General features: G+C 39.1%; 2 protein-coding genes across 2 annotated transcripts; both read right to left on the bottom strand.

The window, feature by feature from the left end:
- Positions 1 to 346: 346 nt before the first annotated feature.
- On the bottom strand, positions 347 to 1,297 carry LOC129506542 (olfactory receptor 51I2-like). The gene has a single exon (XM_055320306.1). The coding sequence runs from the start codon at positions 1,295 to 1,297 to the stop codon at positions 347 to 349; it is 951 nt and encodes a 316-aa protein (XP_055176281.1).
- A 13,575-nt stretch (positions 1,298 to 14,872) lies between these two features.
- LOC129506541 (olfactory receptor 51I2-like) lies at positions 14,873 to 15,835 on the bottom strand. Its single transcript, XM_055320305.1, has one exon. It carries the CDS (start codon positions 15,833 to 15,835, stop codon positions 14,873 to 14,875), a length of 963 nt encoding a protein of 320 aa, XP_055176280.1.
- Between the last annotated feature and the right edge of the window lie 1,090 nt (positions 15,836 to 16,925).

Raw genomic sequence — 16,925 nt, 5'->3', positions numbered from 1 at the left:
CCCAGATAAGTTCTGGCAACTACTATTTGCAGTCCCTCTAATAATCAATTACACAGAACTTTATTATGGTACTTGTATTCCAGTTTTGGATTTACCTGCCTTTGTGTGTTTGTGGAGAGAAAGGATCATGTTTAATATATTTTTAATCTTTAATCCTCAGCACTATTTCCAGTACGAAGTAATGGTAAATGTAAGTTTGCAACATGAATAATCCTGATCATCTTACCACTAGCCTTGACTAGGAATTTTCAGTACTTGCTGAGGTAGTAGATTCCTGAAAGGTGCAGGAAGTTTCTTTTATGGTACCCAGACCCTGCTATATTTCATAGTTTCATCAGCCTTGGCCTTACCTCTTTAGCATCCTAATCATGGCCTCCCTGATGGGCTTGGATTTCATACTGTAGATGATGGGGTTGAGCACAGGGGGCACCACCAGGTACACATAGGCAACCAGGGCATGTACAACAGTGGGTAGGTGCCTCCCAAAACGGTGGATCATGGACATAGTAATGACTGGGATGAAGAAGACAAAGACAGCCAGGATATGAGAGACACAGGTGTTGAAGGCCCGGATGCGCTCCCTGGGGGACGCCAGTCCCAGGACTGTGTGTAGGATGAGAGCATAGGAGAGGATGATGAACAGAGAATCTATGCCACCAGTGGACAGTACCACATAGAGCCCATAGAGGATGTTTATGGTGATGTCAGCACAGGCTCTTCTCATCACATCAGGATGGAAACAGAATGAGTGGGACAAGAGAATCTTGTCAGGGCAGAAGTTCAGACGTTTAAGCAGGAAGGGCACTGGGAAGAGAGACAGGGTAGCACGGGCCACAATGGCCAGCCCAATCCTAATAATGACATTGTTGGTGAGGATAGCTGCATAGTGAAGAGGGTTGGAGATGGCCACAAAGCGGTCAAATGACATGGCCAGGAGCACTGATGACTCCACCACAGAGAAGGAGTGGAGGAAGAACATTTGGACCAGGCAGGCATTGAAGCCTATGTGCCGATAATCAAACCAGAGCACAGCCAGGGTGGTGGGCAGTGTGGACAGAGTGAGGCCCACATCAGTGAGGGCCAGCATGGACAGGAAGTAGTACATGGGCTGGTGCAAGCTGGGAGTTCTCCTCACAGCCAAGAGAATCAAGCAGTTTCCAGTGAGGGCCACAGTGTACATGGAAGAGAAGGGGATGGAGATCCATCCATGAACAGCCTCCAGCCCTGGGATGCCAATCATCAGGAAGGCATGTGGCTGGAAGAAGGAGATGTTGACGTAGGAGTGGGAAGGGAGCATCTTTGGAAAGCAGTTGAGGTCTCCAGAAAGATGTGACCTCTTTAGTCTGGACAGACAGAAAGACAATGACAGGACACTTGTTATTAGGAAGACATTTATTTATGCTCTATAGGTCTTTTTATTAATTATTTCCCACTTTCTCAGCTCTCTGTATTATTAACTGTTCCAGGAATGTACATATGTTAGCTAATATGTCCTCAAACAAATGTAGAATGTAGGGGATACTTTAAATTCCTCATGATTACCAGAAAATAAATGACTGAAATGGACTTAGAATTTAGTTGTTTCTAAATGTAAATTCTATACTGTTTCCACCCTAGGGAGCACTGTCTTCATTACATGAAGTGATGTTTGTTAATACTCTTTAATATGTAAAGCACTTTAAGTACTCATCATCATCAATCATTGTCATCATCATCACCATCTTTATCTAGATATGTCCTGATCATTATTGTTATCCCATCGATAATGCATTTTGCAGTATTCTAAGTACCTTCACATAATTATCTCATTGTTGTATCATAATTACCTTGCTGAAAGAGAAGGGAAATATTTTAGCCAAAGTAAAAAAAGAAAAATTCTGAAGTCCATCTAAAGAAGAGAGTACTGCAGCTTTCCCCTGAGCCAGTTATTAGAACTCAAGGTCTTTTTGTGTTTGGAGGGTTTGAATACAAATCCTAGGACATACTCTTTTAATTATGTCCCAGTAATGATAAAGTCCCAGGCTGAAAATTAACATAAGTACTAGGAAAGTTTTGGTAAATGAAGAGACATTTCATTTTCCCCAGGTAATTGAAAACACTTAAATATCTGTGGTTCATCTATGCCTTGTCCAGAGTATTCAGCCTGGGTAATTGGATGTCCTTGTAATCCAGGCTACATGTTGCTTTTCAGGAATAATCCCCTAATTCCATTCATTCAGCAGTCTCCACATCCTTTAGAAATCCAGCCAAACATTTTGTTCAGCTCTAGCACACCCACCTTGAGGTCTTGACTTGTCCTTGAGTGTGCCTTCCTGTAAACCAGTCAGCACAGAGACCTGACCTAGCTGTGAGGGCCATAGCCCCAGGGAATATGGACCTGAGATACTTTTCCAAGAGTTAGAATATCCATAGACATCAACTGAAAACATGAATCAAAGACATAAATTTAGTCTCCTTTAGTGTTTAGTAGGATCTGTCCTATTAATGTCACTAATTTTGGTATCTAATACTGGACAAATAAATTTACCAATTATTGAATATCTATTATGTTTCAGATATTAGACCCTCACTTACTGTTTGTTTGTAAATAATATCTCTTGGTCTCAAAAGAACCATATAAGTTTGGTGCCCCTGGGTTGTACAGTTGGTTGAGTGTCTGACTTTTGGTTTTTGCTCAGGTGGTGACCTCAGGGTCATGAGATCAAGCCCCACATTGGCTCTGTGCTCAGTCAGTGTGGAATCTACTCAAGATTCTCTCTCCCTCTCCCTTTGCCCCTCCTTCTCATGCTCTCTCTCTTTCAAATAAATAAAATCTTAAAAAAGAACCATATAAGTTAAGTATTATATCTTTTTAATAAATAATATAATAACGATAATGTCAAAAAAATAAAACTGGAGGGGAGAGGCTTAATGAGTTCTTATAGGCCAGTCAGGAAATGAGTCCAAAGTCAGGTCTGTTTGGCTTAGACACTTTCAGTGGTTTTACATTGCTTGTATTGGCCATGAGTTGTCCTACATGGTGATTTATAAAGTGTGGGGCAGGTTGGACCAGATTATTGGGAAGAGCTTGTTCTCTTCTGATGTTTCATGGTTACATGATTTGGAGCCCTGCAAATAAAGCCCTTTCTTATTTCTCACAAAATCTACAAAATCATTCTTTTACTCCTCATTGTGATCCTTTGTGTCCTTCTTATAAAGCCCTTCGCCTCTTATTGTGCTAATTATTTCTTTATTCCTGCTTTTATTTCTGCTAATCTAAGTCACATTTCTTCAAAATTCTCATTAAGTCTCATTGTTCTGATTTTGATGATTTCAAAGTTTCTGTCTTCTTTTCAAATTTTATTTTAAAAAAATTTTCAAGGATAATCAATAAATGAATAAGAAAATGAATAACTGAGTGAAGGTTCCTTAATTTTATAATTCAGTTCTCCTTTACTCAAAACCTTAATACAGCACCTCTTATGTGCATATATTCATAATTTATACTATATGATTTATATATAGTAAAGATACATGACTCCTTTAGATTAATGCAATTAGTATCTACTTTTACACTACTATTTTAGGATCAATCCAGGAAATACTATTTGTCATTGGTAGCTTAAATCAGAATAGAGGATGAATTCTGTGCTCTCTCTTTAATTTGAAGGAATCTGAGAATTAATTTTACCTGAGAATAATATCACCATTCTCTCTCTTGTTTTATCCTGCGTTGATCTATCTAATACTGAGTAAGTGGCAAATCCTCCATTTTATTGTAGAAATTGCCCTTGTCTGCTCGTTGATATGTGTGGGTCCTATGCAACTCTGGGAATTTATGTGATCTATTGCTCTTGACTGTGGTGGAAGTATCCAAATGCTAAATTAAACAATATTACAAGAAGCCTAGAGCTCACAAGGGAAAATTAGAGGGTACTATTTAAGACAAGTTGCCAAAAATTAAGGACAATTCTTAAACAGTCAAGCCAATTTCACCCTTGTATTCAGATAGTGGCCTTTCTATCCCTTTTCATGTTTTGGGAATATTATAGTTTTATGAAGAGCCTGACATTGAGAAGGGATTCTCTATGGTGAAAGGACAGATTTTCCAGGTGGAAAATCAGCAGTTTACCACCACCGTCAGCCCAGGGCCTGATCCTGGAGACCTGGGATCGAATCCCGTGTCAGGCTCCCTGCATAGAGCCTACTTCTTCCTCTGCCTGTCTCTCTCTCTCTCTCTGTCTCTCATGAATAAATAAATAAAATCTCAAAAAAAAGGACAGGTTTTTTTTTTTTTTCCTGCTCATTTTAGTAGCCAGGTTGGATTGACATGTTTTGTGGCTATCATGAAGTCCAAAAACATTATATTAAATTACTTAAACCTGGAATTCACACTGGGTTTGGTCTTCTGTTATTATCTCCAGGACACCGAAGGGTCAAAGATACTACAAATTATAGCTCTCCCTTAAGGAAATAAATAATTTCTGTTTGAACACTTTGGGATTCTGTGAACTTGTTACTGGGTGTGTCTGGGAAAGTCAAGTTGCCTGAAAACAAAGGGCTGAATCCACCATGCTTTCTTAACCCAAAGCCAAGTGCATTCCTTTTTTTTTTCCCCCACAAAAAAGAAATGACAATCATGTGATGTGAGGGAGGTGCTATGTAATGCTATGGTGTAATGATTTTGCAATATATACACCTAGTGCTTTTCTAAAAGGTTCTTACTCAGAAGATTATGAAGGTCAATCTTATAAGGAGAGTTGGGACACCAGGCAAACCTTGAGATCACCTGCAGGATGCTCTCTGGGATAGGATTTTAATATACTGTTATGCTGTTGCCCTACTTAGAGAAGCAAAAAGATACAAATCTGCTTGGACACTGAGTCTGGGTTTCTTTTTTCTTTTCTTTTCTTTTCTTTTCTTTCTTTTCTTTTCTTTTCTCTTCTTTTCTTTTCTTTTTCTTTCTTTTCTTTTCTTCTTTTCTTTTCTTTTCTTTTTTTCTTTTTTCTTTTCTTTTCTTCTTTCTTTTCTTTCTTTCTTTCTTTCTTTCTTTCTTTCTTTCTCTTTCTTGAAATTTTCTTAGTCCTTTTTTTTAAAGATTTTATTTATTTATTCATGAGAGCCATGGAGAGAGAGGCAGAGACATAGGCAGAGGAAGAAGTAGGCTCCCTGCAGGAAGCCCGAAGTGGGACTTTATCCCAGGACCCCAGGATCACACCCTGAGCTGAAGGCAGACACTCAACCACTGAGCCACCCAGGTGCCCCAAGTCTGGGTTTCTGAATAATTATCTGAATCAGGAAATTTCTGTGCTTTAGGAAAATAGCCACTTACATTTCTTTTGCATTATCTAGGGATGTAGATGTGCTGTCTTTGGAAGTCCTGGCCTCCTTCCTTTCTTTCCTGCTTCTGGCATCTGTTCACCCGCATCCCATTGATTCCTCCTCTTGGCAGCAGCTGATGAAAGGGGATCTTACACTAATTAACCAGGCCCCCATCCTTCTAAATAGTGTATAAGGGATTGTATCTAGGCCCCAACATACTCACCTTACTTGTCACAGCCTTCTCTACCTCTCCATATCCTGAAGAAGCCCAGGAAAACTCTGCAAGTAAGATACTCCCTTTATACCACTGGCTAGATGCCTTAGTGAGTTGCTGCTCTCCAGGGATGTCCAAGCCACAGCCACAGAGAATAATAGTCTGTGCTTACTTTTTCCCAGGCAATAGAAAATGTATGGGGATATATGTGTTGATAGAGAGTTATAAGGCAAGTGAGATATTTGAGTAACTGAATTGTGGAGGAGAGGTTTAGAATCATCATCATCTCTAGGTTTAGCCATTCTTTACCACAATCTGCAGGAAGTTTTATTGGGCATTTCGATTTTCCCCTTTACTACTGTGCTCTTTAATGATATTAAATCAGGCATCTGGAGTCACATTGAATGCTTTCTGGCCTCTCCAAGTAGTACCTTTCAGAGACTCAGGGTTCATTGTATCTCCTTCCACTCTGTCTGTGGCCCCTAGGGTTGTTCATGCAGGTTAAGTACCCTTACTTCCTATTCTTCATGTAACATCATTATGAAAGCCCCATTCTGTTGCACAGCAAATGTGTATCAAGTGACCTGAGGTGATAGATGGGAAATAAATGGCCCAAGGCAGAGAGAGAGAGAGAGAGAGAGAGAGAGAGAGAGAGAGAGAGAGATGAATGGGAGCACCCATGTTTACTGGGAGCTTCTGCATCTCTATTTTTATGTTTTTAAAGATACAGAATGTCTTCCAACCTAGGAAATTTTCTTTGCTATCTTTTTTCTAATAGAGTGAAGTAAATTGAAAACATGAAGAGGCCACAGATCTGAAATGCAAAAGTATCTGTGTGTGTGTATGTGCATAGCTGGTTTATTGAGGTATAATTGATATGCAAAAAATGACACTTAATGTATGCAGTTTAATGAATGTGGACATATGCATACATTCATAAATTTATCATCACAATCAAGATAATAGATATATCCATCAACTCCAAAAGTTTCCTTGTTAAAAATGATAGGATTTCCTTTTTTTTTTTTAAGGCTAACTACTATTCTACAGTATGTACATTTGGATTGTTGGATCTTGGCTATGGTGAATAATGCTGCAATGAAAATGGGAGCACTAGGTATGTAAGAAATGTATCTCGACATAATAAAAGATATACATGACAAACCCACAACTAACATCATACTCAACAGTGAAAAACTAAAAGATTTTTTCCTTTAAGATCAGGAACAAGGCAAGGATACCTATTATTTCCACTTTTTTAAACACAGAACTAAAAGTCCTAAAAAGAACAATTAAACAACAAAAAGAAATAAAAGCATCCAGATTTAATGTAAGAAGTAAAATTATTTTTCCTTGGAGACAACATGATCTTATATATAGAAAACTCCCAAAATGCCATTAAAAAACTGTTAGAACTAATAAACAAATTTAGAGAAATTACAGGAAACAAAATCAATATACAAAAATCAGTTGTGTTTCTATATACAGTGAACAATCCAAAAAAGAAATTAATAAAACAATCCCATTTACAGTAACATCCAAAGGAATAGTACTTAGATGGGGTGCCTGGGTAGCTCAATTGGTTAAGCCACTAACTTTGGTTTAGGTCATGATCTCAGGGTCCTGGGATTGAGCCCCACATAGAGCCTCATGTTGAGCTCTGTGCTCAGCAGGGAATCTGCTTGTCCTTTTCCCTCTCCCTCTGCCCCTCCCCTGCCCTCCCTCAAATAAATAAATTAAATCTTTAGAAAAAATAAAAGGGGGCTCTAGGTGGTGCAGTCAGTTGAGTGTCTGACACTTGGTTTTAGCTTAGGTTGTGATCTTAGGGTCTTGAGATTGGGCCCCAGGATGGGCTCCATGCTCAGTGCAGAGTCTGCTTCAGACTCTCTCTCTCAGACCCTCCCTGCTGTGTTCTCTCTTTCTCTAAAATCAATCAATCAATCTTTAAAAAAAAAGAATAAAATACTTAGGAGTAAAATTACCCAAGGAGGTGAGACTTATACTCAAAAAACTAAATTATTGATGAAAGAATTTAAGACCCAAATAAATGAAAAGACATTGATGTTCCTGAGTTGAAAGATTTAATATTATCAAAATATCCATCTTACCCAAAGTGATCTGTGAATTCAGTGCAATTCCTATGAAAATCTCAATGACATTTTTTATAGAAATAGGAAAAAATAATCCTAAAATTCATATGGAACTACAAGAGACCCAAAATAGTCAAAGCGGTCTGAGATAGAAGAACAAGGGTGGAGGCATCACATTTCCTGATTTCAAAATACTTTGTAAATCTACAGTAATTTAAAACAGTATTGGTACTTGGCACCTGGCTGGCTCAGTTGGTAGAACATGCAACTCTTGATCTCAGTGTCAAGAGTTTGAACCTCATGCTAGGTGCAGAGATTATTTTAAAAATTAAAAAAAAATCAGTATGGTACTAGTATAAAAACTGACATTTGGGATAGAGAACCCCAAAATTTTTTTTAATAATAAATTTATTTTTTATTGGTGTTCAATTTACCAACATACAGAATAACACCCAGTGCTCATCCTGTTAAGTGCCCCCCTCAGTGACCATCACCCATTCACCCCCACCCCCCGCCCTCCTCCCCTTCCATCACCCCTAGTTCATTTCCCAGAGTTAGGAGTCTTTATGTTCTGTCTCCCTTTCTGATATTTCCCACACATTTCTTCTCCCTTCCCTTCTATTCCCTTTCACTACTATTTATATTCCCCAAATGAATGAGACCATATAATGTTTGTCCTTCTCCAGCTGACTTATTTCACTCAGCATAATACCCTCCACTTCCATCCACGTCAAAGCAAATGGTGGGTATTTGTCATTTCTAATGGCTAATATTCCATTGTATACATAAACCACATCTTCTTTATCCATTCATCTTTCGATGGACACCGAGGCTCCTACCACAGTTTGGCTATTGTGGACATTGCTGCTAGAAACACTAGGGTGCAAGTGTCCGGGCTTCATTGTATCTGAATCTTTGGGGTCAATCCCCACCAGTGCAATTGCTGGGTCGTAGGGCAGGTCTATTTTTAACTCCTTGAGGAACCTCCACACAGTTTTCCAGAGTGGCTGCACCAGTTCACATTCCCACCAACAGTGTAAAAGGGTTCCCTTTTCTCCACATCCTCTCCAACATTTGTTGTTTCCTGCCTTGTTAATTTTCCCCATTCTCACTGGTGTGAGGTGGTATCTCATTGTGGTTTTGATTTGTATTTCCCTGATGGCAAGTGATGCAGAGCATTTTCTCATGTGCGTGTTGGCCATGTCTATGTCTTCCTCTGTGAGATTTCTGTTCATGTCTTTTGCCCATTTCATGATTGGATTGCTGTTTCTTTGCTGTTGAGTTTAATAAGTTCTTTATAGATCTTGGAAACTAGTCCTTTATCTGATACGTCATTTGCAAATATCTTCTCCCATTCTCTAGGTTGTCCTTTAGTTTTGTTGACTGTATCCTTTGCTGTGCAAAAGCTTCTTATCTTGATGAAGTCCCAATAGTTCATTTTTGCTTTTGTTTCTTTTGCCTTCGTGGATGTATCTTGCAAGAAGTTACTGTGGCCGAGTTCAAAAAGGTTGTTGCCAGTGTTCTCCTCCAGGATTTTGATGGAATCTTGTCTCACATTTAGATCTTTCATCCATTTTGAGTTTATCTTTGTGTATGGTGCAAGAGAGTCGTCTAGTTTCATTCTTCTGCATGTGGATGTCCAATTTTCCCAGCACCATTTATTGAAGAGACTTTCTTCCAGTGGATAATCTTTCCTCCTTTATCGAATATTAGTTGACCATAAAGTTCAGGGTCCACTTCTGGGTTCTCTATTCTGTTCCATTGATCTATGTGTCTGTTTTTGTGCCAGTACCACACTGTCTTGATGACCACAGCTTTGTAGCACAACCTGATATCTCGCATTGTGATGCCCCCAGACATGGTTTTCTTTTTTAAAATTCCCCTGGCTATTCGCGGTCTTTTATGATTCCACACAAATCTTAAAATAATTTGGAGAACCCAGAAATTAATGACGTACCTACAGTCATCTGATTTTTGATAAGGGTCCCAAAAATATACAATGGGGAAAACACAGTTTCCTTAATAAATGCTTGGCAAAACTGGGTATCCTCATGCAAATGAATGATGTCATATTCTTATCTTATACCATATGCAAAAAACAGACTTGAAATTATGAAACTCCTAAAAGAAAACACAGAAGAATCTTGATGACATTGAACTTGGCAATATTTTATTAGATATAGCACCAAAAACACAATCAATAAAAGCAAAATTAGGTAAGTATGTCTACATCAAACTAAAAAGTTAATGCACAGCAAAGGAAACAACAGAGTAAAAAGGCAGAAAATATTTGTAAACCATATACCTGCTAGAGGATTAAAATAAAAATATATATAAGGAGCTCTTAAAACTCAGTAGCAAAAAACCAAATAACCTGATTAAAAAATGTGCAAAGAATTGAATACACATTTCTCTAAAAACATACAAATAGCCAACAGGTATATGAAAGATGTTCAACATCATTAAATATTAGCAAAACGCAAATCAAAAATAACCCAAAGTGATCTCTTGGTTTCCAAAACCATGATGAGATACCATCACATAATAATTAAGGTAGTTATCATCCAAAAAAAGAGAAAGAAAAAACAAATGATAACAGATATTGATAAGGAAGTGGACAAATTGGAACCTTTGTACTCTGTTGGCAGTAATGTAAACTGGTATAGCCTCTATGGAAAACAGTATGCAGGTCTTCAAAAAATTAGAAGTAGAACTACTGTATCATCCAGTAATTCAACTTCTGGATGCACATCCAAAAGAATTAATATCAGGATTCAAAGAGATATTTACAGAAGCATCTTAAGAGAACATTTATATTTCCAAACATTGGCCTCCAAATCCTACTTCAACTTGGCAACTCCCTCAATTTTCTGCCAGTGTGCCTGCCAGTGAAGAAAGTGCCTGCCTCAGTGGTCCCTTGGGATGACTTTGGAATGAAAGTGTGTCTATCCCAGAGACACTGAAATTTAAGAGCTGAGGCAAAATAGTGATGCATAGCTAAAGCTTAGTCTCTGATATTATAATCTCCGGCAACCAAGAAGGCCAGGGGAAAGCCATTTTTTAAAAATCTTTTTCTTTTTTTTAATTTATGATAGTCACACACAGAGAGAGAGAGAGGCAGAGACACAGGCAGAGGGAGAAGCAGGCTCCATGCACCGGGATCCCGACGTGGGAATCGATCCTGGGTCTCCAGGATCGCGCCCTGGGCCAAAGGCAGGCGCTAAACCGCTGCGCCACCCAGGGATCCCGGGAAAGCCATTTTTGAGCAAGAAGTTGCCCTTTATGAGCAAAGGATGCTCATTTGCTCCCCAGCTGTGAAGAACTATATCTATAGCTTCCATTGCTTGGAGGGTGGTATGAACTTAGTAACTAGTTATTGAATAAACATGAGGATATTTGTTCAGGAATTTTGATTTATACATAGATTTATTCAAATAATGTCCCTGAAGCAATGTCTGGGCCAGTCCCTTTTATAGGTAATGAAGGCATTCGGTGTGAATGAGTCAATCAGTAATTGCCTTCTAGGAACAGGAATAGATCAGTACAAAAGATGATTTCAATAGCAAGTGATAAATTCTCTGAAAGAGGCGTGTGCCAGATTCAAAGAGCTTGGAAGAGAGATTAAGGAATAAAACACAGAAGACAGTATCTTTTTTTTTTTAAGATTTTATTTATTTATTTATTAATGAAAGAGAGAGAAAAAAGCAGAGACACAGGCAGAGGGAGAAGCAGGCTCCGTGCAGGGAGCCCGATGTGGGACTCGATCCTGGGACTCCAGGTCACACCCTGGGCTGAAGGCAGGTGCTAAACTGCTGAGCCACCCAGGGATCCCAGAAGACAGAATCTTTAATCTCTTCCTGGAAGGACAGAGTGTTCCAGTTAAGATGGAGAAAGTAGTATTGACCACTGCAGCAGTAGATGAAGCTGGGAGATCCACTCCCCAGGGCTGTATAGTTATGCGTTCATCCTCTGTTGCCTACATTTGGACGTAAACTGGGGGAGCAGTGCTAGGATCTGCACCCAGAGATCTTTGTTTCTGACCGGACCTATAAGCTTTGTGCTACCTTCCTTTACTATCTTCTTTCCTTCATTCATTCACTAGAACATTATTTATTAAGCAGTGTGTTTTTATGTGCCAGGCCCGAGTTAAGCATTGAGAACACAGAAATAGATAGAACATCATCACTGTTCCCTAGCTTCAAGGATTTCAAAGTCTCATATGCAATTATTTATAATTACAGTATAGTGTATTAAGTACTGCAATTGAAGGAAACACAAGGTGCTTAGGGATCACTGTGAAAGCAAACTCCTTACTTGGCTTGGGATGGGAATGGGCAAAATCCCAATTCAAGTCTTAGTGGAAAGTATATTCTAACCAAGAAGAAATATAACTATTTTCCTTCCTTTGCATTCTGATTCTGCATTCTTGACACCAACAGATTAGCTTGCCCATGCTTAGTTTTAGGATCTCTCTCAGCATTCATTTAATAATTACTTGAGAGACTAAACTATCTTTCTTGAGGTTATAGGATCAGGGGGTTGGGGCTCACTTGCTTTCTCCCTCCACACCGTCTCAGACATGTATGCACACACACACACCACATAGTTACACACTTTTTCTGCAGAAAAAGTAAATTGTAAACATTAGAGTCTTACTCCAATAAAAATATATAAAAAATAAAAAATAAATATTAACCATGCATCTTCTAAAAATAGGTCCTCCTACATATCACATAACTATTTTCAAATCTAAGCAAATTGTGCTAACCTAATAATGTTATCAATATATAATACATATTTAGATTTCACATTTTGTTCCTAATGACTGCTTAGCGCTAGTATTTGGTTGTAATGTCCCTTTAATCTCCCTTAATTTAGATTAATTACCCAACATTGTTTTTGTAAAATTGCATTTTTAAAGATACTAGGCTAGTGTGTGTCTGTGTGTGTGTGTGTGTGTGTGTGTGTGTGTGTGGTGGTAGCCATATTCATGATTTTTGTATTACTTTCTCATGGTTAGATTCAAGTTGAACATTTTTAAAAAGATTTTATGAATTTATTCATGAGAGAATGCAGAGAGAGAGAGAGAGAAAGAGAGAGAGAGAGAAGAGAGAGAGAGAGAGAGAGAGAGAGAGGCAGAGACACAGGCAGAGGGAGAAGCAGGCTCCATGTAGGGCGCCTGACTTGGGACTTGATCCCGGGTCTCTAGGATCAGGCCCTTGGGCTGAAGGCAGCACTAAACCACTGAGCCACCCAGGCTGCCCCAGGTTGAACATTTTTGATAAGAATTTTACATATGTGATTTTTGTGTCCTTATTTTCAAATCAGATGGTACATAAGGTCAAATTCTTATTATTGGTTAAGCTAAATTTGATCATTTGCTTCAGGTGGCAATTGGAGGTCTCTTTATTGTAAAGGCATATTCATCCTTTTCTATTTAGTAAATGGTATGTACAGTGGTACTTTCAGACTGTTTGAATATTATTTTCCAATATTTTTAAGGCTTTGTTGGTTATTTTAAAATTACATTAAAAACTACATAAAAGTAATTTTTAAAATCTATCAATACTTTCTAAAGAAGAGTTCTTTTTTTCCTTTTTTCCCTCTTTGTTTAGAATATCACTATGAACTCACACTTTCTTTAAAGATTCAATTTTTTACAACTGTTTGGTGTCAAAATTATTTTTAATGTTCTGTTTGATCCATCTGTAGCCACCGTAGCCCTTTCAAATGAGATTCTGTGTATTTTTTTTCAGTGAACTTACTATCTTTGTGTTCTATATTGCTTCAGATCACAAGCTATTCCACTATCATTTTATGTTTTTTTCTGGTTCATACCTAGAATTAGCCATTGCACAAAGGATTTTAGGTTATTTGTAGTGGGGAATGGTATGTAAAAACGAATACATAGGCCCTAGCTTTGCTCATTGCTTCCAGCACTTTCAGAGGACGGAGAAGAGAAATATAGAGATAAAATTTTAAAGAATGCATTTAGTTTTTCCCATTATCGACTTAACTTTAGCTTCCATTCTTTTTTTTTTCCTAGACTGTTACAAAAATATCTTAAATGCTTTCCTTGTATTCTTTTTCTCCACTTTCACCTTTCAAACTTGTAGCACATAGTTAAACCTATGTAACCTTTTACAAAGCAATAGGCTTTCCATGACTGAGTCTTAAATAAGGAATGAGGGCAGATATTTCCATGAGGTCTGAAAGGCCCCAAGAAGCACAAGGAGTGTTCATCATTTCTATCTCATCTCCTGTCAATCTCCCTCCAACATACACACTGATTATGCTGAGCCACATCTGCCTGACTGCTCACCTTTCCACAAACACACCAGATAATTCCACATCTTAGTGTTTTGTTTTTGTTTTAAAGATTTATTTATTTATTTTAGAGGAGGAGTGGAAGGGGCAGAGGGTGAGGGAGAAGGAAAGAGAGAATCCCAAGCAGACTCTGCTGGTATGGAACCTACCATGGGCTTGATCTCACGACCCTGAGATCATGACCTGAGCTGAAATCATGAGTTGGATGCTAACTAACTGAGGCACCCAGGTGCCTCACACTTCATTGTTTCTGTTTTTTACATTCTTTTCCCTTTATTAAGTTTGCCTTTCCCTTGCCCACCTTTTCTGTGACAAACTCCTAGTCACCTTTCAGCCTCCTTCTTCCCTGACTTTTTTCTCATTTCCTCTTGATGAGACAGGAAACCCTCTTCCAGGTTTCTATAGCACTTTGTGTATATCTATCATAATCTCATTACACTTAATTACAATTGTGTATTTAGAAGCTTATGTCCTATAGTGGAAGGACAAGATCATGTATAATTCATTTTACTATCTCTAGTAGTGAGCACAGACTATCTCACACAGGTAAATACTGAATTAAAAAGATGAAGTGCATGAGTGCAGGAAAGAATCAAGACTATTTGCCGCTGGGACACCTGGGTGGCTGAGTGGTTGAGCATCTGCCTTTGGCTCAAGGTGTGATCCCAGGACCCTGGGTTTGAGTTCCACATCAGACTCCTTGCAGTGAGCCTGCTTCTCCCTCTGCCTATGTCTCTGCCTCTCTCTCTCCATGTCTCTTACGAATAAATAAATAAAATTTTAGAAAAAAAAAAGAAGACTGCCACCCATCAGTCTGAGGGGATCTATTTGCTTGTCATACTCTTGACAATGTGTCTTGGTCAGGTATCTGAGTAAGGGCTTTCTGGACATAAGACTGGCCATGTTTTTCCTCAGATTCTGTGGTTATTTCTTGGTTTCATCAGCCTTTCCTCTTCTCTCTCAGCAGTCTGAGCATAGCCTCCCTAATGGGCTTGGATTTCACACTGTAGATGATGGGGTTGAGCACAGGGGGCACCACCAGGTACACATAGGCAACCAGAGCATGTACAATGTGAGGCAGGTGCCTCCCAAAACGGTGGATCATTGACACTCCTATGACTGGGATGTAGAAAATCAGAACAGCTAATATATGAGACACACATGTGTTGAGGGCTCGGACACGCTCCCTGGGAGAGGCCAGACCCATCACTGTATGCAGAATAAGGGTATAGGACAGGACAATAAACAAAGAGTCTACACCTACTGTGGATAAAACTACATATAGCCCATAAAGGATGTTGACAGTAATGTCATCACAAGCCCGTTTCATGACATCTCCATGGAAACAGAAGGAATGGGACAGGAGGATCTTGTCAGGGCAAAAGTTCAGTCGCTTCAATAAGAAGGGCCCTGGAAAGAGGGATACAGTGGCCCTAGCCATAATGGCCAGCCCAATCCTAATAATGACATTATTGGTGAGGGTAGCTGCATAGCGAAGAGGGTTGGAGATGGCCACAAAGCGGTCAAATGACATGGCCAGGAGCACTGATGACTCCACCACAGAGAAGGAGTGGAGGAAGAACATCTGGACCAGGCAGGCATTGAAGCCGATGTGCCTATAATCAAACCAGAGCACAGCCAGGGTGGTGGGCAGTGTGGACAGAGTGAGGCCCACATCAGTGAGGGCCAGCATGGACAGGAAGTAGTACATGGGCTGGTGCAAGCTGGGAGTTCTCCTCACAGCCAGGAGAATCAGGCAGTTTCCAGTGAGGGCCACAGTGTACATGAAAGAGAAGGGGATGGAGATCCATCCATGAGCAGCCTCCAGCCCTGGGATGCCAATCATCAGGAAGGCATGTGGCTGGAAGAAGGAGATGTTGACATAGGAGTGGGAAAGGAGCATCTTTGGAAAGCAGTTGAGGTCTCCAGAAGCATGTGACCTCTTCAATCTGGGAAGAAAAATAAGGATAAAATCATTGGAAAATATACCAGCTCTGATATTAGGTGACATGGGTTCCTACATATTAGAAAATACGAAATGTGAAGGGATTTAGAAATGTATTCATCTAAAAGCCAAGTAGAGAATAACTATAATTTAAATCTGTTGACTACAAGTGTCATTTTATAGTGTAAAACACTGATTTCTTCATGTATTGAAGAAAGCAGAGCTTTCTTTAAGAATATGTGATGATCCTAAAAGGTCTCATCAGAAACGCTGTAGAAACATGGTCTGATGGAAATAAATTGCAAACATGTGGTGGAAGCCTGAAGGCTTGACAGCATGAGCTTGTTATCTTTATTTTCTTGAATTCACCTTTAAATTCCCAGATAAACAAGTAAATAAATAAATAACCCTCTAGAGATAGGTCAATAACAAATGACATAAGGGGAAAAGCTACTGAAATACCTTTAAGCAAAGTTTTAAAAAAACACTAAAAATAAATCTGTGAGCTAAAATGGCTTTTAATATGAACCCTGGGTATACAGTTATGCTATTGCTAGCCAGTAATCAGCTCAAGGTAAGAGTGGACTTTTGGGGGATCCCTGGGTGGCGCAGCGGTTTAGCGCCTGCCTTTGGCCCAGGGTGCGATCCTGGAGACCCGGGATCGAATCCCACATCGGGCTCCCGGTGCATAGACCCTGCTTCTCCCTCTGCCTATGTCTCTGCCTCTCTCTCTCTCTCTCTCACTGTGTGCCTATCATAAATAAATAAAATTAAAAATTAAAAAAACTATAAAAAAAAGAGTGGCCTTTTGTTTCCCTTGGGGCAGGTGAATTGCTTTTAGAATTGGGTTTTTAAAACAGATTTCACATATTCTAGTAGAGTATTTTAAAAGAGAATATAATGAAATAAATTTTTGACAGTGTCAGTTTTGTCATCCTCCATTTCTTCTTTCTCAGACACTATTTTGAACAAATATTAATCTGTGGTAGAGCTCACCACATTCAAAGATGCGTAGCAGCAAAATTCCAACATAGAATTTGTGCAGACA

Source organism: Nyctereutes procyonoides, unplaced genomic scaffold (assembly GCF_905146905.1).
Source record: "Nyctereutes procyonoides isolate TBG_1078 unplaced genomic scaffold, NYPRO_anot_genome, whole genome shotgun sequence".
Taxonomy (NCBI): domain Eukaryota; kingdom Metazoa; phylum Chordata; class Mammalia; order Carnivora; family Canidae; genus Nyctereutes; species Nyctereutes procyonoides.
Note: the sequence above shows the minus strand (reverse complement) of the source record. Positions and strands in the feature narration are given on the sequence as shown.